This window comes from Bos mutus, chromosome 13 (assembly GCF_027580195.1).
Source record: "Bos mutus isolate GX-2022 chromosome 13, NWIPB_WYAK_1.1, whole genome shotgun sequence".
In the NCBI taxonomy this organism is placed as follows: domain Eukaryota; kingdom Metazoa; phylum Chordata; class Mammalia; order Artiodactyla; family Bovidae; genus Bos; species Bos mutus.
The window spans coordinates 35760050-35786839 of record NC_091629.1 but is presented as its reverse complement, the minus strand read 5'-3'; the positions used below and the strand labels follow the sequence as shown (position 1 = coordinate 35786839).

General features: G+C 40.0%; 1 protein-coding gene across 5 annotated transcripts in view; it reads left to right on the top strand.

Annotated features, from left to right (window-relative positions):
• PANK2 (pantothenate kinase 2) overlaps positions 1 to 26551 on the top strand; it is a 29141-nt gene extending 2590 nt beyond the window's left edge. For 2 of the 5 annotated variants that reach the window (XM_070381278.1, XM_070381280.1), the window contains exons 2-7: positions 10601 to 10953; positions 15979 to 16232; positions 17270 to 17446; positions 19609 to 19732; positions 22102 to 22227; positions 26097 to 26551. In XM_070381278.1, coding sequence (XP_070237379.1) covers positions 10601 to 10953; positions 15979 to 16232; positions 17270 to 17446; positions 19609 to 19732; positions 22102 to 22227; positions 26097 to 26147 — 1085 coding nt within the window. In that variant the 3' untranslated portion in view covers positions 26148 to 26551. Of the gene's footprint in view, positions 1 to 10600; positions 10954 to 11468; positions 11546 to 15978; positions 16233 to 17269; positions 17447 to 19608; positions 19844 to 22101; positions 22228 to 26096 lie in introns of all 5 variants that reach the window. The other 3 variants (XM_070381279.1, XR_011466520.1, XM_070381281.1) reach the window with 3 other exon arrangements.
• Positions 26552 to 26790: the final 239 nt, after the last annotated feature.

Below are 26790 nucleotides of genomic sequence, written 5' to 3'. Positions count from 1 at the left end.
CTGATTATAGTCATGTTCTGCTACACATGTTCCCTAGAGCAGCATGATTCCCAAATCTGTCCCCATCTCAGACTTAACACCACACATTGCAGTCATTAGAGAGATGGCTAGGTGTGTGTGTGTCTAAGAAGTTCTTTGAACATTTTAGATTAGCTGGAGTATGTTTCATAGGTCTGCAGCTGCTGCTGCTAAATCACTTCAGTCGTGACCAACTCTGTGACCCCATAGATGGCAGCCCACCAGGCTCCTCCTTCCCTGGGCCGCTCCAGGCAAGAATACTGGAGTGGGTTGCCATTTCCTTCTCCAATGCATGAAAGTGAAGAGTGAAAGTGAAGTCACTCAGTCGTGTCCGACTCTTGGCGACCCCGTGGACTGCAGCCTACCAGGCTCCTCCGTCCATGGGATTTTCCAGGCAAAGAGTACTGGGGTGGGTTGCCATTTCCTTCTCATAGGTCTGAGAGAAATATAAAGATTGGTTTAAAATGATGGAAACAAAGATGCTAATGATAGTAACATAATACTTAGGCGTTTATATTAAACACTGTGCCAAATACATTTCTTTTGAGTCTTGCAGTTATTCTCTGAGATGGGTATTTGTGATCTCCAGTTTCCAGATGAAGAAACAGGCTCAGAAATTTTCCCTTGGTCCAAGGCCATTATAGAGAGTTAGTAAGGGAGCTGTGTTTTGATTCTAGTTGCGGGTGTCTGACGTCAGACCTGGTGTTTCTTGGACTTTCTCCATCTTGGAAGGTACAGGCAACATAATCCAGAGTAGTGGTGGAATCACTCAGAAGCTAAAAAACAAAAACTCTGATCTGCAGAGAGGTCCAAAAACATCTTTTAATTTTTAAAATCTTATTTTTTTAAGTTTATTTATTTTGGTCGTGCTGGGTCTTCATTGCTGCATGGGGTTTTCACTAGTTAGAGCAGGAAGGGGCTACTCTCTCATTGTGGTGCACAGGTTTCTTACTGCCATGGTTTCTCTTGTTGAGAAGCAGGGACTGTAGGGTGCCCAGGCTTCAGTAGTTTTGGCTCCTTAGCGCGCAGACTCAGTAGTTTTGGCACACGGACTTTAGTTGCTCCAAGGCATATGGGATCTTCCCGGGTCAGGGTTCAAACCATGTCTCTTGCATTGATAGGTGGATTTTTTACCACTTAGCCACCAGGGAAGCTCCAATTTAAAAAATTTTATTGAGGCATAATTACATACAGTAAAATGTACAATTTTGACAAATGTAACAAGAGAACATACATTTTAATCTGGAGCCCCAGATGTACAGCAGATGTGCAGGAGGTGTGTGGAACTTGGGGATCACAGTGCTTTATGGCAGTGTTGGGGGGGATGAGCTAGATCTTGGAAGGTGATGTTTAAGCATGTGAAGCATGTTTCAGCACTCCAGGGAAAGCTTCATGACGTGCTGATTTTGAACTCATACCAATCATTGAATGTCCTTAACCTCCATTAGTCTAGAAAATAAAGCTTTTGTTTGTAGCTTGATAGTACTAATCTAGAAAATAGTTAGCTTTCCTTGATATTTGGGGGCGCATCAGTGTTGTCAGAATGAGACTGGTGCTTGGGTCCTGTGAGGCTGCCTTTCATCTGGCGCAGTGTTTATCTTCAGTTAGGGAATTAGAAAGGGCCACCACCAGGAGCTCAGGGAAAAAGTTAGATTTCTATTTCTTTGTAGCCCATTTTTGAGAGAAAGAGTAGGAGAGGATGCTTTTAAAAAAAAAAAAATTTTTGGCTGCATCTGGTCTTAATTGCGGCAAGAGGGTCTTCCCTCGCGGTACATGAACTGTCTAGCTGTGGCATGGGCTTGGTAGTTGCTGTACTCTGGCTCAGTTGCTCTGTGGTGTGTGGAATCTTAGTTCAGCCACCAGGGATAGAACCTGCATCCCTTGCATTGCAAGGTGGATTTTTAACCACTGGACCACCAGGGAAGTTCATTGACTGGTCACTTAAAAGAGCATTGAGGGATTTCCCTGGTGGTGTAGTGCTTAAGAATCTCCCTGCCAGTGCAGAGAACAGGGGTTTGATGCCTGGTCCTGGGAAGATGTCACATGCTGCAGGGCAACTACACCTGTGCGCCCTAGAGCCTGTGCCCCACAAGAGGTGCCGCCACAGTGAGAAGCAGGCGCTGCAACTAGGGAGCAGTCCCCGCTTGCAGCAACTAGAGAAAGCCCCCAAGCAGCAAGGAAGAGCCAGCGCAGCCGAAATTAAATACTTAAAAAAAAGTATTGAGGTTCTTTGGGCTTAAATTTATAACCTTGTGAGCTCTTTTCAGGTTCATAACTTGGGAGTATGAAGTTCGTAACTTTAAACACTTGTTTCTCCATGTTTTCTCTGTTTTTGTCAGCAAGGTAGACTAAGATGTGAAAGTCCTTTATAATGGCTTAAAGTTTGCTTTCTAAAAGTGAAAGCTATCTTGCAGATTTTAGTTGGCTATTAGGTTTTGTTATTCATACTTCTTGAATATAAAATTTATTATTGAGTCTGCTGGTTTTATAGTAGGTAGTATTTTATAAGTATCTGGTCCCTGAGTTAAACTATTTTGGGAATATTTTTGAGGTCCAGCTTTTAATCTGAGGCCAAAGCTTTCTGCTTAGAGCAGCCTAGGGGTTTGGGTTTGCAGTGTCTTAACCATTTGTGGTCTGGTAAAGATGTAGTTCATAATGTTGAAAAATTGAGCACACTTTTATAAATCATATATTTCTCATTGGAAAACATTTCAGTTGTTGGCACCTATTATCAGAGTGCTAATAATGATTTTACATAGATTTGTGAGAGAAAGTTTAAATTCTTTCTAGGAAAGTATCCTAAGTCAAGTGCACTTTGTCTAGACAGAGTGCCTTGGAGGAAATACATCAGAAAATACGCTGAAGGCTGAAAACAGACTCAAATATCTGTGAAAATTGAAAGTGATAAAATAGGCCTTCATTTAAGAGATGAGTGTGGTGGGATAGCAAAAGCTACTTTTCCCATGTCTTTTCTTGCCAGAAATACATAATTTTTGAATGAGAATTGGGAGGCTTAATCCAGTGATGTTATAGTATATGGGGCAGTCTCTCGGTCATTGAGAAGGATCTAACCCCCCTTTGACAGGCACGGAATGTATGGGCTGAGAGATTATCAGAGAGTGTGCTTCTGATGGACCTCCCATGTCTTTCACTGTCTTTCAGTTCTTAGGGGTGTGTAAATGGTTTGACTAGTAGTATAATGGAAAAGCCAGAAACCAGTGCAGTCTGAAACCAGTGAATAAGAATATGAACTGAGCTATTTACTCTTTCAGCCTGAGACCCCTTACTTTTTCTTATAGATTGTTGGTCCTCTTTTCCTAAGGTATGTGTATTTTTTTAAACTACTTTTTATTAAAAAAAAAAAAAATTAACCCCAAAATACTTGTTTTGTGCTCATAGGTTTGTATAGATACTGGTTAAAAAATACTTTTTAAAGGATTTAGGAAACCTGGGCTTGAGTCCCACCTTTTCCTTTTCTTGACTGTGACCCTGGGCTCCTTTCTTTGCACTTCAGTTTCTTAACTGAAAGTAAAGTGGGGTGATTACCTTGCTTGGTTATTGTAAACATTAAATAAGTTCATGCAGTGAAGTGCTTGGCTATTAATAGATGATCATTTAAAACAAAATGGCCAGTAAACTAATGCTTCACCTTTTTAATCTAAGGAAAGGGGAAAAAGGCTTAATTTGTTTTAAGCCTTGCAATCTAAAGACCATTGGTGTTAGTTATGTCCAAAACTTCAGATTCCAGTGCTGTTGATGAGATATATTTGTTAGTAGAGTGCTGTGTCTTTGCTATCCACAAGGTTGGCATCATCTTAAAGTTGGTACTTAAAGAATGGTGCTTCTGGTAGAAAAATAGGAATTGAATCTCCTTGCTTCAGTCATACCTAACATTGTTGTTTCCATGATTGCAGAAACTTTTTATTCTTCCAGTCAGGGCCAGACTTCATGACTTACGCAGTGAAAGGTTCAGTTAGTCCCTCATCACTGGGAATGGAGTTTCTGTGGGCATTTAAAAAAAGAAAAAATCATGACTCCCTGCAGCTGAGGTGAATGGCTGCTGGGGAGTCAGCCACAGTGTTCTCTTTAGAATTGCACTGACACTGTTGGTTTAATTTGGGGGAGAATTAGTGTTTAATAGTATTTAAGTTTTCCTTCCTGGAACATGGTATATCTTCCCATCATTATGTCTTTCAGTACACCATTTTAATAATAGTCATACATGTTTTAGTATTTATTTCTAAATATTTTATGGGTTTGTTATGCATGACATTTTTCATATTATTTTAGTATTTCTAAATTTTTTTTTATGCATGATATTTTTTTCGTATTGTTTTCTTGCTGGATTTTGCTTATATAGGAAAAGCTATTGGTATGTGTTTTTTTTTTTGGTGTGTCCAGTTACTAAAAATTTTTAAATTCTGTTGGCTTAATTGATTTATCTTAATTTTTGTTTTATGGAGTCTTATCGAGATAATCATGATTTTTCTCCTTCAATGTACTAATGTACATTTTCTCCTTAAGTGGAATTTTAATTGTGAAAATTGTCCTTGCCTTCCAGAGAAGAATCCCTTTTGGCTGTGGTGTATTACTCTTACTGCACAACCGGATTCTGTTTAATACTTTAATGTTTTTGCATTTATGTTGTGGGACACCTCTTTTGTAGTTTTGATGAGGTTAGAATGACTTGAGAATCTTTCTAGATTTTTGTGTGTATGTGCCCCAGAAGCTGTTAGTGGTTTGCCTGGAAACTGTCAGGGCCTGGTACTTTTTGTTGTTGTTTGTGTGGTAGATCTTTGACCTTTTAAAATTTTTTCAGTGCTTTTGACTGAGTTTTCTACTTCATTTTGAGTCTCTCTTTGTACTCTTTTTTCCTTGCTAATCCTCTGTTTATGGTACATTTTAAATTCACTGTTACATAGATTGTAAGTTGGCTTATTTGTACGATCTCTGGTTATGTACTTCATCTTCCTTGACTTTTTTTGTTTTTTGGTCTAAAGAAAAGCTATATCTTTTTTTTTGGATATACTTACCAGAAATTTGTTTGTTTTAATGGCTTTTTCAAAGCTTGATTTTACTGATTAGCTCTGTTGTGGCTTTGTTCACAATGTTTTTCTAATTACATTTACTTCTTGCTTTCATCTTTAATAACTTTCTTCTGCTTATTTTGGGTCTGTTTTATTTTTTTAGCATTTCAAATTGTATGTGACATTCTCTTTCATTTAGACTTCCATATTTTGAATACATTTGATATCTAAGGCTAGAAGTTTCCATCGGAGTTCCACCTTGGGTAGATATCCTATTCTTTTTGACACATAGAGTTCTCATTGTCATTCATTTAAAAACACATTTTGTTTCGATTTCATCTTCAATCTCAGAATTAATACAAGTGAGTTTGAAGATTTCCAGGTGGATAGACTTATTTCTTTGTGTCTGTTGGATTCATTTCTTTTTAAGAAAATATTTATTTGTCTGTGTCGGGTCTTCACTGTGGCATGTGGGCTTAATTGCTCTGTGGCATGTGGAATCTTTGTTCCCCAACCAGGGATTGAACCCTCATCCTTGCATTGCAAGGTGGATTCTTAACTACTGGACCACCAGGGAAGTCCCCTTACTTTCTTATTTTGAGGTATTGTGGAAAGTGTGTGTGGTTTTGTTATTTGGAATTTTAGATCTGCTGATTTGTAGATTTGATAATTTCTTGTTTTTAATGTTTTTTGAAGCATATGTCAGGGTCATATCAATTATACTTTTATATGCATGTGACATAATTTCTTTTTGTCCCCTTATAATGCTTTTTGTTTTGAATGTTTTGTAGACTTCTAGTATTGTATTTGCTTTCTGTTAATATTTTGCTTGATAGAGTGGAGTAACACTGTCCAGGCATTTGTTTTGCTTACCCGAATTCAGCTGTATAAATGTGACAAAGCATGGTGCCAACGACTGCTTACTGCTTTAGTCAGTGAATATATAATGCAGGTGAGTTTAGGGATGGTAGACCACTGTTGGGAGGGGCACCCCTTATACTGTGAGCCCTTGATAAATGCAGTGTTGGTCTTGAAACATGAGGTTTGACTTTTACTGTATCATGTTTCCTGAATGTAAGTCAGCTGCTCTATCAGTCTGCAGTGAGGAGCTTAAGATTTTGATTTACTCATTTTTGACTGAATGTCATTTTCATCTTAAAGCATCCAGCTCCTCCTTATGAGACTCCATTGTGAGTGTTTTACTGTTTATTTACCTTCAACCTATTTGTATTATCTTATTTTAGATGTCTTTTTTTATATAAGCATATAGTTGAATTCTCTGTTTTTGAACTGATTTCCCGTCCCCCCCCCTCCCCGCAGTTGTTTGAAGGTCTTATGTTCATTTTCTCTTCTTCTGGAGTTGCCTGTAAATTTTTAACATATTTAAACCATCACTTCTTTATTCTTGTTTAGAAATAATCAGAATCTATATTTTCTGTTCCCCACAAGACAGAGCTGCTGCTTGCTTTGACTTCCCTCTCCTTTCTCTTCCCTCTTCGACTTCCTATGTTGAAATCATGTAAATATTTTAGTTCCGTGTTGCTTATTTTCCTAAAAGTCAGCATGTATTGCTTCCTGTGCTTATCATTGTTCCTTATAACTCCTATCTTGGGTGATCTACAGTATTATATTGGAGTGTATCTACTAACTCTTTCAGAGAAGGTCTTTGAATAGTAAATGTTGAGCTCTTTCATGCGTGGAATTGCCTTTCTCTTGTACTCCCACTTGAGAGCTGATTTGACTGAATACGAGTTTCACATTATTTTCCTTCTAACTTTGCTGGTGTTCTGTTGTCATCTAGTGTCTGTGTTACTGATGTGAAGTCTAATTTTACCTTTATGTGATCTATGTATCTTTGTAGGAATTCACTTTTTTCCTTTGGGAGTTTTCAGGATTTCCCGAAATTTCAATAAGATGTCACTGTAAATCTTCCCTTATTCCCCACAGAAAATTTCTAGAACTCCTAAAACATAGATTGTTGTGCTTTCTGGTTCTGTGTTTTATATATCTACCTTTCTTTCATACTCGAGGCATTTTGGGAGAATTTCTTTGTTTTGTTTCCCTTTTTTTTTTTCCTGCAGCTTGTTTGTTATTAAATGTATCTGTTGAACTTTATTTTGGAAAGAAATATTTTCATTTTTCTATTATAAAAGTGACTATTGAATATAATTTACATATAATAAATTATATCCACTCGAAGTGTACAGTTCCATGCATTTTGATAGATATACACAGCCATAAATCTCCCCTCTTGCCCCCAACAATTAAGATTTGGGTTATCACAGAGAGTTTTCTCCTACCCCTGTACAATCCTTCCCTCTCTCCTTCCCTAAGCCAGTGATTGGCTTTCTATCAGATGCAGAAACGGTTAGTTTGCATTTTCTAGCGTTTCATATAAATGGACTCATATGTTTGCGGAGAGTGTCTTTCACTCAGCCTTTTTTTTTTTTTAAATAAGTATTTATTTATTTGGCTGTGTTGGGTCTTATTTGCAGCATGCCGGGATAGTTAGTTGCCACTTGCAAAGTCTTAGTTGTGGCGTGTGGGATCTAGTTCCCACACAGGGATCAAACCCGGGCCTCCTGCATTGGGAGCCTGGAGTCTTAGCCACTGAACCACCAGGGATATCCCCACTTTTTGAGAGTTACTTGTAGCTCAGCTGGTAAAGAATCCGCCTGCAATGTGGGTTCGATCCCTGGGTTGGGAAGATCCTCTGGAGAAGGGAAAGGTTACCCACTCCAGTATTCTGGCCTGGAGAATTCCATGGACTATATACAAGTCCATGGGGTCGCAAAGAGTCAGACACGACTGAGCTACTTTCTTATTTATTATTATTATTAGCTTAAGTGTATTGTTACCATTCCCCAGAATCCTTTTTTGGTTTTGAAAGCTTCATATATCACGCGAAATACTGGGTTGGATGAAGCATAAACTGGAATCAACATTGCTGGGAGAAATATCAATAACCTCAGATACGCAGATGATACCACCCTTATGGCAAAATTGAAGAGGAACTAAAGAGCCTCTTGATGAAAGTGAAAGAGGAGAGTGAAAAACTTGGCTTAAAACTCAACATTCAGAAAGCTAAGATCATGGCATCCGGTTCCTTCACTTCATGGCAGATAGATGGGGAAACAAGGGAAATAATGACAGACTTTATTTTCTTGGTCTCCAAAATCACTGCAGATGATGACTGCAGCCATGAAATTAAAAGATGCTTGCTCCTTGGAAGAAAAGCTATGGCAATCTTAGAAAGCGTATTAAAAAGCAGAGACATTGCTGACAAAGGTACATCTAGTCAGAGCTATGGTTTTTCCAGTGGTCATGTATGGATGTGAGAGTTGTACCATAATGAAGTCTGAGCACCAAAGAATTGATGCTTTTGAACTGTGGTGTTGGAAAAGACTCTTGAGAGTCCCTTGGAATGTACAGAGGTCAAACCAGTCAATCCTAAAAGAAATCAAACCTTGAATACTCATTGGAAAGACTGATGCCGAATCTCCATACTTTGGCCACCTGATGTGAAGAGTTGACTGGTTAGAAAAGACCCTGATGCTGGAAAAGATTGAAGGCAGGAGGAGAAAGGGACAACAGAGGGTGAGATAATTGGATGACATCATCGACTCAATGTACATGCGTTTGAGCAAGCTCCGGGAGATGGTGAAGGACAGGGGAGCCTGGCATGTTGCAGTCCATGTGGTCGAGAAGAGTTGGACATGACTGAGTGACAAAACAACAACCCCCCCTCCCCCAACTAGGAAATTAACATTGATACCACAGACCTTATTTAGATTGAGCCAGTTTTACCTTAGCTCTTATGTGAATGTGTATTTAGTTCTATATACTTTTATCACATGTGTAGATTCTTGCAGCCAAAACCATACTTGGCAATAATATCTTAATTTCTAATTTTTCTTTATGGCAGCTTATTCATTTTTAAAATTAATTTATTTTTTTTTTGAAGTATAATTGGATGGCATCACTGACTCGATGGACGTGAGTCTCAGTGAACTCCGGGAGTTGGTGATGGACAGGGAGGCCTGGCGTGCTGCGATTCATGGGGTCACAAAGAGTTAGACACGACTGAGTGACTGATCTGATCTGATCTGAATTGATTTACAATAGCTTATTTTTCATGGATGAAATCACCTTTTACCTTGGCCAATATTTATGGTTCTTTTAAAGCCTCCTCTTTGTTCCTGCAACTGTTTCTTAAGATGTTAGCATCTTGTTTTTGTGGTGTTGATTTCCCTTTTGGTAATTCTGGTTTGTAAAGTGATAGTCTCTGGTTTAAGGAATGCTGTTCTTCTGTCGGTGGGTGTCCTGTGAGTTTACTCATCTGTCAGGATGGATTGTAGGGGAGAGAGGGGAAGTGTGGCCAGTTGTAGGGGCTTCCCACTTCTGGGTAATAGTAGCTGTGTGGATGCCATACTGATTGTTGAGCTCAAGTGCCTGTACTCAGTGAAGAATTTGCCTCCTTGGAGGCCGAGGAGGGGAGTGACTGGCCTGTGCAGTTGTGCCAAATGTATTTTCCCACCATATGACTTACAGCTGCACCAGAGCCTGCTTCTGTTTCCCCGTGGCTGCTACCCCATCGACACCTTGAATGGAGCACTCCTCTGCTTCCCTCACCTTCATAGCTGCTTCCCATTTTAATAGCATTTTTCTCTTGAGGGTTCTGGACAGTTACTGCCTCTGTCAGCTTAGTCCTGGTGATAGTGTCACTTATTGTTTCTCAGAATTATTTTAGAAAATCAATACATCTGTCTTTAGTCATTTCAAGGATTTAAGATGGGAGGAGAAGACATGTATAGCTAATGTAGTTTTATCTTGATCCAGTCTCCTTAAGGCATTTTTTGGGGATGGATTTTTGGGGGATGCTGTGCCGCATGGCACGTGGGATCCTAGTTCCCCGCCCGGGGCTTGAGCCTGCACCCCCTGCACTGGAATCATGGGAGTCTTAACCAGTGAACCTTCAGGGGAGTCGTGGGGTAGATTTTTGGAGATGGATATTTGAGTCACTGGTAAAGAATCTACCTTACCAACGTAGAAGATGCGGGTTTGATTCCTAGATCAGGAAGATCCCTTGGAGAAGGAAACAGCAACCCTCTCCAGTATTGCCTGGGAAATCCCGTAGACAGAGGAGCCTGGCGCAGGCTACAGTCCATGGGCTTGCAAAAGAGTTGGACACAACTTAGCGACTAAACAACAAATTTGGGTATTAACTTTGAAATACCTGTTCTATTGATGGCCATTTAACCCTGATTGACTGACATTGACCGCTGGAGCTTATAATGTTACACAGGGTTTGGAATTTCCTCTGCCTGTAAGTTGGGTTGGCTGTCACCGTGATATTTTTCTTTTTGATCTTTGTAGTTTTTTTTATAGATTTGCTTCCAGATCAGACAATCATATTTCTTCTCCCCCAGATCTTTTTGTTTATATTTTGTATGGTTCTTGGAAACCTCAGGGTATGAAATGGTTAATAAGTGTGAATTTAGTTTTCAGGGGGAGAAAAGCTGTTTTGACTTTTTTTTTTTCCTTTCCTCATTTAGTTTTTCCTTGGTTTGGCTTGGATATTGGTGGAACCCTGGTCAAGCTGGTTTATTTTGAACCCAAAGACATCACTGCTGAAGAAGAAGAGGAAGAAGTGGAAAGTCTTAAAAGCATTCGGAAGTACCTGACCTCCAATGTGGCTTACGGGTCCACGGGCATTCGGGACGTGCACCTGGAGCTGAAGGACCTGACTCTGTGTGGACGCAAAGGCAATCTGCACTTTATACGCTTTCCCACTCATGACATGCCTGCTTTTATTCAAATGGGCAGAGATAAAAACTTCTCGAGTCTCCACACTGTCTTTTGTGCCACTGGAGGTGGAGCGTACAAATTTGAGCAGGATTTTCTCACAGTATGCATTTTTTAGCTTATATACAATTTATGGGCATTTGATTGTTAAAAATAATACCAATAGCAAGTGGTGGAATTGTTTCCATCTCTAATGGAATTTGAATTTTCTTGAGTCAAATTAAGATTAAATAGTGATAGGAATTGCCATTTAGAGATTGTTGTATAGTTTACTTTTTGCCCAATTCAGGTGAGTTGAGAATCAGAACCACTGTAAGCATAGCATTTTGTTGTTATTTTAGTATGAAAAAACAATAAAATTGTAATAAGCAGAGTACGGAACTACGAGTGAGGAGCTAATATCATTGTTTTGAACAACTAAATTGAAAAATAATTTTAAAAAATTAGTCATTTCATGTTAAAAAGTTGTTTCCAGTCTTATCTACCACTTAATTTTCTTAACCTCCTTGTTTCTTGGTGGTTTTACTATTTGGAAATATGAGGAGCTCAGGTCCAAAGCAGTGTTTTTTCCAGGCCTCAGGGCTAGTCAGAGATGTTGACGGTACTCTCTGTGCTTAGTCGCTCAGTTGCGTCTGACTCTTCGCAACCCATGGACTGCAGCCCGCCAGGCTCCTCCGTCCTTTCGGATTCTTCTGGTAAGGATATTGGAGTGGGTTGCCATGCTCTCCTCCAGGGAATCTTCCCATCCCAGGGATCGAACCCAGGTCTTCTGCATTTCAGGCGAATTCTTTACCGACTGAGCCACCGCAAAAGTACCATTTTGTTTTCCCCAAATGCCTTTTGGTGTATCCTGAGCTGCATGCTTGTTACCAGGAGTCTGGACACTAGGGGGAGCGCCATTGGGCACTTGATTTTGTTTTCATTCAGTAAGCGTCTGTAAGTCCTTGAGGCTAGGTCTTTTGAGGGTGGATGTGGGCATAGATGGGAGAATTGATAAACGAGTTTGCCAGGACTCTGATCTTCAGGGAGCAGTGTAGATTTAAAATATCTTCAGTGACCATGGTTTTTATGCCACCAGTGAAAATGTTATTGCAGAGATTCTGTCTTATGTTATTTTTCATCCATCTCCCCGCTTGAGTGTCAGTGTGTGTTTGTGACTTCTTTGTTTGTCCTCTATCTTCTTTCTCCCATAACCTGAGTATAACCATAAATAGGATTGACATGAATTTTATTTTCATTTATATTTTTTTGACATGAATTTTAAAATGAGGTTTTGCTTTGAGTTTTTCATGGTTTCTTTTCTCCCTGTGAGTTAATGGGAAGATAGCAGGAGGAGAGGAGGTCCCCTTCCTTTGAGGTCGTAGTGGACTCTGGATTGTAACTGATAGGTAAGGGTGAAACTGATAGGCATCACCACCCCGACAGACATGAGTCTGAGCAAGCTCCAGGAGTTGATGACGGACAGGGAAGCCTGTCGTGCTGCAGTCCATGGGGTCACAGAGTCAGACACGACTGAGCGACTGAACTGACTGAAAGAAGAAAACCTATGTATTTCTCTAACTGGAGAGGTGCCTTTGAAACATATTCAAAAACCATTCAGAGAGAATAAGGGCTTCCCTCATAGCTCAGTAGGTAAAGAATCTGCCTACAATGCAGGAGACCTGGGTTCAATCCCTGGGTTGGGAAGATCCCCTGGAGGAGGAAATGGCAACCCGTTCCAGTATTCTTGCCTGGAGAATTTTATGGACAGAGGAGCCTGGCCGGGTACAGTCCATGGGGTCACTAGAGTCAGACGTGACTTAGCAACTAAACCACCACCAGAGGTGGTGTGGTAATCCAAGGAGAGAGGCAGAGTAGCTTTTAGACCTTAGTTGCCTCCTAGGTGGTTGGGGTTTCTAATCTGTATGCATCAGTGCTGTTCTTGAAAACTGTATGAAAGTGAAATGCCTTACTAATGCTGCTTGTGCATTGGGAGTGATGATGATTTAATAAACCACAGTGAAATATTTCTAATAATACGGAGTTTATCCTGTCTCTTTTTTGATGTGAATCAGATTTCCTTGTATTGAGTTTTCTTGTTGGTACAACACCTACATTATGAGTAATTTGATGAAATAACCTATGTATTAGACATATAACTATGTCAATTAGACTGAAATTCATTAGGAATAATGGCACAACAGGACGGGAAAGATAAAAGGAGGTCTTAGTTGGCATATAGTGGCAGAAAACTACTTTGATTTCTGTTAGGCCACTAATGAAAATGCTGACACTTGAGATTCAAGTGTCAGGAAGTCAAAATTGAATTCATTGTGACAGGGAGGGCATGAGCAGATGAAATAAGGACAGCCATGAACATTTTCAAGGGTTTGGGTTTTATCCGAGGAGTAACTTAATATTCTTAATTAGGGATTAATTAAGGATTAAAATGAAGTTACCTGTTAACTTCCATCTCCTCTGGATCAGAATAAATTGAATATAAATGTAATCAAACAAGAGTTGAATGAAAGGGGGAGGACTTAACGGGGCTAAACTTGGTTGTAAACAGAAATAGTTGTTTTATGGAGTTGAGGCATCTTTGTTGCATATATTGAATAGATAGATATGCTGGTAGCATTTGTTTGAAGGTTGAGGTAGAAGTTCATAAGTAAAAAGTGAAAGTTTATATCATCTCTTAAGTTAGCACTGTTACAGGTTTGTGTATCTTTTTTGTTTTTCTGTGCATGACTGTGTATGACATAAACATGGGCATCTAAACATGGTTTTAAAGCTAGGCAGATTGAATCATTTTATAAAGAATTTCTCAGCTTACTTATTTTTTTTGACTTGTCTTGGAATTCTTCCCACTTCATCTTAATTGAGTAAAGATCCTCTTCATTCTTGGGATTTCCCTGGTGGTGTCCAGTGGTTAAGACTCCGCACTTCGACTGTGCAGGGCATGAGTTCTGTCCCTGGTTGGGGGGCTAAGATCCCACACACTGCATAGCATGCCCAAGAGAAAAATAAGCAAAAAAATGTGCATAAGGATCCTCTTCATTCTTAATTACTATACAGTGTTCCATAATATGAATAATAATGTAATCATTCTTTCTGAATTATTTAAATGAAATTAAGTTGATAACACTTATTTATGTTTTATGGCCCGAGAAAGACTTATTTTATTTATACACCCACAATACAAATAACATTGTTCCTAACTTTCTAGTGGTTGTTTCATTGCTTCTTTTGTCCTTTTTATGGACAACATCCAGTAATTATTTACATACAGTCATTTAGATCATAAAGCAGATAACATTAATGTTATTTGCCTCTATCACAGGGACTCCAGTATCTGGAATTTTTATTAAGAAGGCTTAATTTGAGTGGTGAATTCTCAACTGTGTATCTTATGACTAGAAAATGACACTTTTAACTTTTAAATTTTGATTGTGCTAAACTCCCTCCACCCCCCGCAGGTTATCACCAGTTTAAATAGTGAAATATTTTACTTTCTTTGGGCCCCCTGCGTTGGAAGGTGGAATCTTAACCACTGGATACCGGGGAGGTCCCCTGGCCACTTTCAGTCCTTTGGCTGGTTGTTATTAATATAAGTTGTGGCCTGCTTTAATACTGCTGTATAGCCTTGAAGGTAGTCTTTGGAAGGTAGATGTTAAGAGTGCTTGTTGTTCGCACCATATGTTTCTAGGTCCTTGCGTCTTAGATTTCTTAGAATTTGATTTCTGATGGGACTGTGGCCTTAGCTGTGCTCCTGCCCTGTGGTCCCCAGAACAGGTATCTTGGTTTCTGCTTGGGTTTTTGGCACATTTCTTCAGCTCCTGCGGTGGTTTATAGGTAGAGTGTATTGGATCTGTGGGAGCAGGAATCTTGTCAGTCCTTCCCTGTATTTCTTGTCTCCAGACAACAAAAGCAGATCTGTTGTGTAGTTCAGTTCAGTTCAGTTGCTCAGTTGTGTCCGACTCTTTGCGACCCCATGGACTGCAGCATGCCAGGCCTCCCTGTCCATCACTAACTACTGGAGTTTACTCTAACTCATGTCCATTGAGTCAGTGATGCCGTCCAACCATCCTATCCTCTGTCGTCCCCTTCTCCTCCTGCCTTCAATCTTTGCTAGCATCAGGGTCTTTTCCAACGAGTCAGTTCTTTGCATAAGGTGGCCAAAGTATTGGAGTTTCAGCTACAGCATCAGTCCTTCCAATGAATATTCAGGATTGATTTCCTCTAGGATGGACTGGTTGGGTCTCCTTGCAGTCCAAGGGACTCTCAAGAGTCTTCTCCAACACCACAGTTCAAAAGCATCAGTTCTTTGGTGCTCAGCTTTCTTAATATATAGTCCAACTCTCACATCCATACACGACTACTGGAAAAACTATAGCTTTTACTAGATGGACCTTTGTTGGCAAAGTAATGAGTCTGCTTTTTAATAAGCTATCTAGGTTGGTCATGACTTTTCTTCCAAGGAGCAAGCGTCTTTTAATTTCATGGCTGCAGTCACTGTCTGCAGTGACTTTGGAGCCCAAGAAAATAAAGTCTGTCACTGTTTTCATTGTTTGCCCATCTATTTGCCATGAAGTGATGGACTGGATGCCATGATCTTAGTTTTCTGACTGTTGACTTTTAAGCCAACTTTTTCACTTTCCTCTTTCACTTTCATCAAGAGGCTCTTTAGTTCTTCACTTTCTGCCATAAGGGTGGTGTCATCTGCATATCTGAGGTTATTGATATTTCTCCTGGCAATCTTGATTCCAGCTTGTGCTTCATCCAGCCCAGTGTTTCTCATAATGTACTCTGCATATAAGTTAAATAAGCAGGGTGACAATGTACAGCCTTGACGTACTCCTTTTCCTATTTGGAACCAGTCTGTTGTTCCATGTCTAGTTCTAACTGTTGCTTCTTGACCTGTATACAGATTTCTCAAGAGGCAGGTCGGGTGGTCTGGTATTTCCCATCTGTCTAAGAATTTTCCACAGTTTGTTGTGATCTGCTCTGTAAAGAATGCACAAATAATACACATCAATGAGCACTTTTGTGGTTTGTCTTATGTAAAGGACATATTATGCCTTATTAAATGGAATTTTTATTGCTGTTTGGCTTGTTAAAAAAATCTGCATATATTTTTATTTCATTACAGATAGGGGATCTTCAGCTTTGCAAACTTGATGAACTCGATTGCTTAATAAAAGGAATTTTATATATTGACTCAGTTGGATTCAATGGACGGTCACAGTGCTATTACTTTGAAAACCCTGCTGATTCTGAAAAATGTCAGAAGTTACCATTTGATTTGAAAAATCCATACCCTCTGCTGCTCGTGAACATTGGCTCTGGGGTTAGCATCTTAGCAGTATATTCCAAAGATAATTATAAGAGGGTCACAGGTACCAGGTAGGTCTTTTATATAAAGGTCATTGTTTATTCTTGATATCATAATGGGTTAAAACTAAGTTTTCCAGTATTGTTTATCAGTACATCTTCAAGAACTTGTTAAAATTATGTGAAAGGTATATTTCTATGGGATTATGCAAGCAAATATTGTTACTCTTTGAAAATTATGATTTCATAATCTACTTTTCTTTAATCTCTAATCCTGAAGTTTCATTGCCATAGTTTTACAAACTATCTCATCAGCCTCATTGCGCCCATGGTCCCTGTCCTCAGGTAGTGTATGCTGTGTCTATACCATAAAGTAACCAAAGCTGCTAGGTGGCATTTATAAGGGGAGGGCAAGGCAAGATCCAGCCTTTGAAACTGGTCTAGATTTTACATGCATACATACACATATGTAGCTAGGGGATGTTGTGAGCTGAAAGTTGTGCTGAGCAGTGGAAAGATAATTGGGGGAAGGTAGTTAAAAGGGAGGATTAGGTGGCAGATGAACATAAATACTTTTTGGTTTAAGGATTAGTGATCACTTGAAAAACAGGAGCTGGAGATTGGGATAAACAAGTTTTGAACATGTGTAAGTTAAAGAAAGAAAGGAATAATTTTGAGAGAGAAGACATATTCATGGAGGAGTTCTAGTAGGGTAGAGGGGGCTAAAGACCCTGGATGACAAGACTCTTGGATGAGGATGACGCGGGGCTTGTAATTGGAGAAAGGAAAGAGGTGCCACCGTGGCCCTGGTGGGCTGATCTGTACCTGAGGCTCCTGGTACCCAGCAGGTGCCCAGCGTGCATTGGGAACATAAGGAGGTGGGCCCTGTGTTTTGCCACTTTGTTGGCTTATGTGAATATGGTATCCTCAAAGTGTCTGTTAGGCGCTTTGTTTTTATCTTTTCACAGACTTGTTTTCTACTAGTGGCATCTGCATAGTGGAGATGGGGCAAGATTGGATAGACACGTGAATATGGTCTTCAGTTCATAAACTCCACTTTCCTCTTCTTTTGAAAAATGTTTCAATACTATGTTTGTTTTTAATCACAGTCTTGGAGGAGGAACTTTTTTTGGTCTCTGCTGTCTTCTTACTGGTTGTACCACATTTGAAGAAGCTCTGGAAATGGCATCACGTGGAGATAGCACCAAAGTGGATAAACTGGTGCGAGACATTTATGGAGGGGACTATGAGAGGTTTGGACTGCCAGGCTGGGCTGTGGCTTCAAGGTAAGGGAAGGGGGCATGTATGCTCTAAGACATACAGGATGTACAGTGGAATGTTATCAGCTGTAAAAAAGAACAAAATCACTTGCAGTAACGTGGACGAACCTAGAGAGTCTCATGCTGAGTCAAGTAAGTCAGAGAAGAACAAATACATGATATTTCATGCAGAATCTTAAAAAAAGCTACAAATGAACTTACCTACAAAACCAAAACAGAGTTGCAGATGTAGAAAATAAACTTCCCATTATGGTGGGGGGAGTGGTAAGAGGAGGAGGGAGGGGTTAATGGAAAGATCGGGGTTGACACATGCACACTGCTCCACATAAAACAGACCACTAGTAAGGCCCTGCTGTACAGCACGGGGAACTCGACTCAGTGCTCCAGTGTCCTGTGTGGGAAAGAATCTGAAAAGTAGATACGTGTGTTTGTATAACAGATAGACTTTGCTGTACACCTGAAACTAACACGGTATTGTAAATCAGTTATATATACCTCAATAAAAATTTTAAAATAATTCGGGAATAAAATACTAAGTATTGGGTCTTCTTTTACTCTTTAAATAGCTTTGCATGCTATGAAGTCAGCTGTTTAAAGTGTACAATTGAGTAGTTTCTAGTATATTTATAGAATTTTGCAGTCATCTTTGTAATGTAATTTTGGAATATTTTCATCATCCCAGAAAGAAACCTTGTTTCCATTAGCTCTCTCTTCCCATTCCCTCCCTCTTCCCATAGTTCCTGGTAAACACTAGTCTGTTTTTTGTCTCTATGTGGCATCATCATACAAGTGATTTTTGTGACTGACTTCTTTTACTTAGCATAACATTTTCAACTGTTCATCCATGTTGTAGCATAAATCAGTACTTTGTTCCTTTTATTTGAGTAACATCCAATTGTATTGATATACAACATGTATCTTTTGGGTTTTAACTGCCTTAACAGGTGTAAAAGGATGTCTCATTTTGATTTGTATTTTACTGATGACTAATGATGATCACCATTTTTTAATGTTTAATAAGTTTAATATTTTAATAAACATTTTAAATATTTAATAAGATTTGGCTTATGGGATCTTCCTGGACCAGGGATGGAGCCCGTGGCCTCTGCATTGTCAGGCGGATTCTTATCCACTGAATCACCAGGGACGTCTGGGTGCAAGGCTTTTAATACTAAGAAAAGGCACTTGTGTACTTGTTTACTAATTTTAGGTCTTTTGTAAATTCTGTAGATTTCATTTTCTGTGTTTGCAACATTTGATCAATGATAAGATCCCTTTTCTGATTGGTTGGGTTTGTGATCAAGTCATAGTTATTTATGTATCCGTTTTGCTCATCAGGCTTCCCTGGTGGCTCTGACAGTAAAGTGTCTGCCTTCAGTGTGGGAGACCTGGGTTCGATCCCTGGGTCAGGAAGATCCCCTGGAGAAGGAAATGGCAATCCACTCCAGTACACTTGCCTGAAAAATCCCATGGACGGAGGAACCGGTAGGCTACAGTCCCTGGGGTTGCAAAGAGTCAGACATGACTGAGCGACTTCTCTCTGTGCTCGTCAGGTGCTTTGAAATACTTGATCTTCTAGGGAAATCGGAAACTCTTAGTTTACTCAGGGACTCAGCTGTCTGTACTTTGCTTTGCTCAGATAAAGCAGTTTACCAGATGTGAATGTGACCATTCAGCTGAGTAGAACAGCTCTACAGTTGGGAGAAGATCGCTAATTGAGGCATGTTCCTGGAACTTAGCCTGGTTTCAGAAGGAGCGTGGTGCCTTCAGTGGATCTTAATGTGCAGATGTGTGTGCTTAGTTGCTCAGTCGTGTCTGACTCTTTGCAACTCCATGGACTGTAGCCCTCCAGGCTCCTCTGTCCATGGGGATTCTCCAGGCAAGAATACTGGAGTGGGTTGCCATGCCTCTCCCACCTCCTCCAGGGGATCTTCCCCACCCAGGAATCGAACTTGGGTCTCCCCATTGCAGGCTGAACCTGGTGTCAAAGCTGGATTTCATAGAGACCTCAGGGAATGCCATTTGCTCATTCAGAATGCTTGAGTTCTTCAAGTTGCCTTTCTTTTTGAGCAGATGTTCTGTTATTTTGTAACAAAAGTTCGAAGATTTGAACAGTGTTGCCCTGAACCTTTGGTTTAGTAACCATTTTTTTTTTTTTTCCATCACAGCTTTGGAAACATGATGAGCAAGGAGAAGCGAGAGGCTGTGAGTAAAGAGGACCTTGCCAGAGCGACTTTGATCACCATCACCAACAACATTGGCTCAATAGCAAGAATGTGTGCCCTTAATGAAGTAAGGGGACATGGATTTCTTTAGTTGCTCTGAGGAAAATACAGAACTTACTGTGTGGGCCCCACCTTGTATACAACGTCTGTCTTCTCCGAACAGTGCCTAAATGTAGTTGTAAGTGGTGGATTTTGTTTCATTGGCATAGTTAAACTGCTTCACATGTAGATTAACCTGAACAGATTTTTATTTTCTTACTCAAGATAAACACTGCTACTGTCTAGAAGTAGAGCACAAAGCAGAGGAAGGTAGGGAAGGTAGCCAGTTTTGCAGATACAGGGGACTGTTGGGTGGTGGTGAAGGGTGGCGATGCTGAATATAGATGCCATGCTCACTGTTGAGCTCAAGAGGCCCTGGGAGTGAATCCAGAGGAAGGCACTGAAGCTGGGAGACACTGAGTGGGCCGAGGCGCGCCCACCCTGCTCCGCTCCCGCTGACCGCAGCAGAGCTGTCTTTGTGCTTTCAGCTTCTTTACAGTGCTGCCTTGTAGCATTCAGGTCAAGCAGCATTGTACAGGGCTATGAAAGAACTAAGAATGGCCTTCCCTTGGGGATCCAGTTGGTGTAACTTGTCCCTATTTATACACTTTTGTTTAAAATAAGGCTTTTGAATAGATAATTCAGGCATGTGACTTAAATCTCAAGTTACAAAAGGGTTGTCTCATTTTTAATTAAAAAGACACTATTTTCATGAAGAAATTTAAAATTATTTGAACGTTTTAACACTTCTATTTTCTTTGTTGCACGTTCCTTTTCCTGTGCTTATGTATTTTAAGATATTTTACTTGATGTACATACAATTTTGTTTTTTACTTATGTATTATAAATTGCAGGGTTGTATATTTGATTTCTTTTTATATCATAAGTCATTCACATAGAATTGAGCATTTGGTTGCTTGTCAGTGATCACTCTGCGATAAAACATTTTTAAGTGTGAAACTATTTCCTTGGATGGATTTATTCTTTTTTTTTTTTAATGTTTATTTTTGTTTATTTGACTGCAATGGGGTCTTCTTGCGGCATGTGGGATCTAGTTCCCTGACCAAGGATTGAACCCAGGCCCCCTGCATTGGGAGTTTGATGTCTTACCACTGGACCGTCAGGGAAGTCCCTGGATTTATTCTTGATAAGGGATTTATTCAGGAGTGAGATTGCTCATCTAAAGAATACCATACTTGTGGGACTTCCGTGGTGGTCCAGTGGCTGAGACTCCACGCTCCCAGTGCAGGAGGCCCAGGTTTGCTGCTTAGTCAGGGAACTAGATCCCACATGATGCAACTAAGACCTGGAGCTGTAAGTAAAGAGATAAAATAAATATTTTAAAAAAAAGGATACCATGGTTATGAATCTTGATGGATATTGCCAAGATGCTCTGCACAAGGGCCACACCATTTTAGATCATTTTTAGCAATGAATGAGTGGATCGGTTTTACTACAACTTGACTAATATTGGGGGTTAGTTAGAGTTGTTTTGCTGACTTTTTTTTCTTTTAGTGTCTATTTAAAATACAGTTTTATTTAAGACTGTTTTCTACTTACAGTGCTTATAAAGTACAATGTTATTTCCTTTCCCTGTGTGGATATTCAGCATTATCAAGAATGCCCAGTTGTTCGCTATAGGAGCTCAACTTTAAAACTGCCTTGGAATTTGCTTGTCCTTCAGTGTTTTGTGTGAAACAGTGCTAAATCCATACTACGTTGGTGTAGTCAAGCTTGAGTGGTGGGCCCAGATGGAGGTGCTCCGCCACCAGGGAAGCCCCCAGGCATTCCTCCTGGCTGGCCTCCCGTGCTCTGGTACAGCTTAGTAATGACAGACTTGCAGACTTTTTTCCAGCTCCGTCTGCCTTTGTTTCGATTCTTCCTTCACAGTATGTAGTATGTAAGATCTTGGGTCATTCAGACATCCAAGGAAGGAAACTGTCAACATCTAGAGTCTTTGCTAACTTTTAATGGCTCTAAAATTTTACTTTTTTTGCTCATTTAGTGAGGTCGAATTTTTGTGTGTGTAATATTTTCTCTTATAATTTGCCTGTGTGTTACTTTTCTTCTTTGAATTGGTCTTAGTATTTTTTTTTTAACTTATCTGTATAAAATTTTGTATTAAATTGTAGTTATAGTTTGTCATGTTAATTCAAATGCTTTTCCTAATCTTTATTCTCCTGTGACATTTTCTGGCATGCTTTGAAGTGGGTTTAGAGTTGTCTGGGGCTCAAATTTAAGTAGCCCTGGATCAACCGAAGTAAATGTAAACACTTTTTTTGGATCAGCAGTCAACTAACTAACAGAAACTATGTACATGACACCGCCTTTGGGGTAGCTTTTATGAGAAAGCAGAAATTAGCATGAAAACTAATTGCCTTTTTTTGATGTGCTCAGAACATTAACCAGGTGGTATTTGTTGGAAATTTCTTGAGAATTAATACGATCGCCATGCGGCTTTTGGCATATGCTTTGGATTATTGGTCCAAGGGACAGTTGAAAGCACTTTTTTCGGAACATGAGGTAAGCAGAGTTATTTCCTGTGACATGTTACCTTCACAAAGGGCATGCTGTTCACGCTATGCTGGAATTTAAAGCAGTACTTATTGTTTCTGTACTTGTATAATATGGTTAACTTTGTTCATGTTCAAAAGCTGTTTCTACCTGATTTAACGTAAGGTAAATATTTGGTTAATTTCATTGTGAGCTTTAGCAATTTTAAAGAAGAAAGTCTTGACAAACATCCAGCAATATTCCTGATGCCATTTTCTTTTCTGAACCATCCTTTGTATTTTCCCTGTTGCAGTTTGTACTTACGTTGTAAGTGTACTTAACTCTGAGTTCTTTTTTCATTTTTCGATGTCAGTTTTTATCATGTTAATATAGTTCTTGTGCCAATTATTTTATTTAAGATGTATGTCCTCAAACCAACTCCATCAGTAAAAAGCATTCCAGGATTAGAGCCACACATTGTAAGAACTTAACACATAGGCTATGTGAAAAAGAATACTTGAATTGCTCAACCTGATATCCTATTTTGGAAAGTGTCTTTCTGATTTGAGGAACAGTAAAACCAGAGCTATGAAAGGGACTTTGTCTTTCCTCCCCTTGGTTTTGGGGCAGTTGGACTCTTTCAAGTGTTAAAGTGGATTGTAGATAGTGTTAGCATGAACACTTCTCAAAATTGTGTTTGCATACTTATTTTATGATATGAACCCTTTATGATTGGTTTTCCTTTCTGGCTAGCCTGTTTGCTGTTTGTCCTTGTATTTTCCATTTTCGTTTAGGCCTCTGGCTCTAATGTTGATCTCTGTACTTGTGGAGCTCTGATTATTTTAGGTTCTCTGAGTCATGAAATATACTCCTGCCTGCACAGTGAAGTCATTGTGATTACTGTTGTGAAAGCTTTGTATAGATTGTTTTCAAGCCTTTCTTTTTCATTGTTCACTATTCTCATCTTAACACTTCTTGGCTTGTAACAACCTCTGTCTTTTACTAGATAGTAGCTTGGGTCTGGAGTGGAACTCAGTATAATGGCTACCTTTATCCCTTCTTGTGTTGTAAAATAAAACCCAGATATAGAATATCATGTAAAATAAAGTGTGTAACTACCTGTTATGACTCTGCATTTCCCCTGCAGGAGGCTCTGGTTTAATCCCTGAATTGGGAACTAAGTCTGCATGCTGCAGGGCATGGCCAAAAATTTAATAATAAAGTGAACGCCCTTGACTTCTGTCCTCTGGCTGTGGCTGAGGGTTTCTGAGTGTTGTGGAGTCTTGCTCAGCTGTGTCCTCCTACAGTTTCTGACTTTGTCGTAACATGTCTGTGTGGGCGCTTTTTTTTTTTTTAATTTATTTTTAATTGAAGAATAATTGATTTACAGTATTGTATTGATTTCTACCATACACGAACATGAATCAGCCATCGGTGTACGTATGTGCCCTCCTTGAACCTCCTCCCACTTCCCATCGCTCTAGGCTGTCACAGAGCACAGTGGGAGCTCTCTGAGTCACACAGCAATTACCCTGGCAGCTTTACATGTTTGTCCTGCTCTCCCCACCCCAGCCCCCGTCCACACATCTGTTCTCTGCATCTGTGTCTCTGTTGCTGCCCCGCATATAGATTCATCAGTACCACCTTTCTAGTTTCTATATATATGCTTTAATATGCAATATTTGTTTTTTCTCGTTCTGACTTCAGTCTGTATAATAGGCTCTAGGGTCATCTACCTAATTAGAATCGACTCACATGTGTTCCTTTGTATGGCTGAGTAATATTCCATTGTGTATATGTATGTGTATATGTACCACAGCTTCTTTATCCATTCGTCTGTTGGTGAACATCTGGGTTGCGTCCATGTCCTAGCTATTGTAAATAGTGCTGCAGTGAACATTGGGTTCACTCTCAGTTCTGGTTTCCTTAGGGTATTTGCCTCGTAAGGGGATTTCATATGGAAATTTTATTCCTAGTTTTTTAAGGAATCTCCATACTGTTCTTTATGGTGTTTGTATCAATATAAATTTTCACCAACAATGCAAGAGGGTTCCCTTTTCTCCACACCCTCTCCAGCATTTATTGTGTGTAGACTTTTTGATGATGGGCATTCTGACTTGTGTGAGGTGATAGGTATCTCATTGAAGTTTTGATTTGCATTTCTCTAAAAATGAGTGATATTGAGCATCTTTTCATGTTCTTGTTAGCCATCTGTTTATGGCTATGGCTATGTATGTCTTCTTTAGAGAAATGTCTTTTTAGGTCTTTTTCCCACTTTTTGATTGGGTTGTTTGTTTTTCTGATACTGAGTTGTATGAGCTGCTTGTATATTTTGGAAATTAATTCCTTGTCAGTTGTTTCCTTTGCTATTATTTTTTCCCATTCTGAGGGTTGTCTTTTCACCTTGTTTATAGTTTCCTTTGCTGTGCAAAAGCTTTTAATTTTTAAATTTTTGTTTATTTTAGTTTTGTTTTTATTTCCATTACACTACGAGATGGGTCATAGAAGACCTTGCTTTGATTTATGTCATCGAGTGTTCTGCCTATGTTTTCCTCTAAGAGTTTTATAGTTTCTGGTCTTACGTTAAGGTCTTAATCCATTTAGAGTTTATCTTTGTGTATGGTATTAGGAAGTGTTCTGATTTCATACTTTTACACATAGCTGTGCAGTTTTCCCAGGACCACTTTTTGAAGAGACTGTCTTTTCTCTATTGTGTATTCTTGTGGCTGCTTTTTCTTTTAAAGCCAAGAAATAGAGTGAAAGGGCAGGCCTCTCTTGTGTGGGCGCATGCTCTTTGGAGAAGCTTTTCTTGGAAAATAGACAGAACCTTAGTTATTTATAGTGTTTCAGAGGCTCACCATGTGCTCTTCTCTTCCACAGCAGGTCTTTCAGGATCTTCCCACTCCCTTTGTGTTCACTTCTCTCTGGCAGTGCTTTACCGTGTGATCGCATCCTTTGGAGACTGACAGATCCTGTATCATTGTACGATTATTCTCTGTTACTGGCAGTTCCTCTCTCCCAGTTTTGTCTCATTTTCTGTTTTCTTTTTAATTTATTCACGTCCTGGTTGTTTTTGACCTCGATTGCTTACTTCAGGAGATGGTCCAGCATGGTCTTCTTCAGCCGCTGCTTCTCTGTCTCACGTTTCTGCCTTCCCCTCCGGTGCCTCTGTTCTTCAGATGTTGCTCCTGACCTCACCCGTCTCTACATGGTGCCTGAGGGTTCTGTTGTCCTGGCTGCTGCCCCGCTCCAGATCTAGACATCTGGTGGGTGTGGCTGCTTGGCTGCCTAGGGTACCTCAGCTTTGCACATCCTGTATGGAGCCCCCTTCCTTGCTCTCTACATCTCTTGCTCCTGTGTCTTTGTTCTCAGGGGTGGTGTGACCGGATGTGGGGGAGGGACCTCAGCCTCCCTGCCACCCTCCTTCTCTTCTTAGGCCAAGTCTTGAACCCATCCCACCCCATTCTTTGCTCTCCACCTCCAGCCCAACAGGGCCCTCACCCTCAGTGTCCCTGCTCCTCCTACATTGCACTTCATATCTCATCTTCCCTTCATTCTGGAATTGTCTTGAAATGCTCCAGGCCCCCATTGCTTCTCATCGCCTCATTCCCCAGGAGATGGCCCAGGTACTCTCTCTTAACCAGAGGTAATGGCCACTGTGGGCCTCAGAGCTTGTGGGGCCCCACTGAGGGCTCTGGTCTGATGTGCCAGAGTGCCCTCCTCTGCCTGGGAGCTCCTCAGAACTTCTCTGCTGGCCTTGGGCTCAGGAAAATGGGCATCAGGAAATGAGTGGCAGGAATTAAGGGCCGTTGTTGGCTTTAATACTAGTAATCATATTTATGGTAGTATAAGTAAGTCTAAGGAGAATTGCTCTTATTTTTCTTTCTTTTTGTTTTCAGGGTTATTTTGGAGCTGTTGGAGCACTCCTTGAGCTATTGAAGATCCCCTGACTGTTACCTGGGGAGGGGTTCCTGGAACCTTCCACAATGGGATCTGTGGATGGACTCTTTTTTTAAGACTTACTCAGTTTTATGATTGTCTACTACCTGAATCAAAGCGAGAAAGGACAAGTGTATTTTTCTAAGACATCAAGATAAATTCTTAAAAATTCAGTCTGAACTAATAACCAGTAAGGAAATATATATGTATTAAAAAAAAAAAAAAAGTGGACCATGTCGGTGAGGATTCTCTGTATTTAAGTTGCTCTTCAGTATAGCTTTGTTCAACTTGCTGTGTAGTTTTGAAATTCAGCATCACTCAGTGGAGCCACTTCGGGAGAGAGCTGTTCTTTGTTCAGCTGGCTTTAGTTTTGTGTCGTGTTGAATTTGGTAAATATAAGGCAAGCAACTCTGTATTATAGTCTAATCATACTTTTTGTCAGTGTGGCCTTGGAGAGTGTCGTCTTTGTGTTAACTTCGGTGTGTATAGCCTTGTGTGAACACTGAAAAACTTTTCAAGGTTCTGCAAACTTCCTGGGTAGATGAATTCTTAATTCTGTGCCTGTAACTTTTAACAAGGTACTTTTGGAAGGGCAGTTCCAGGTTGTTTACACTGTAGATCCTGGGAAGGTCTGTTTGGAATGACAGGACTTCT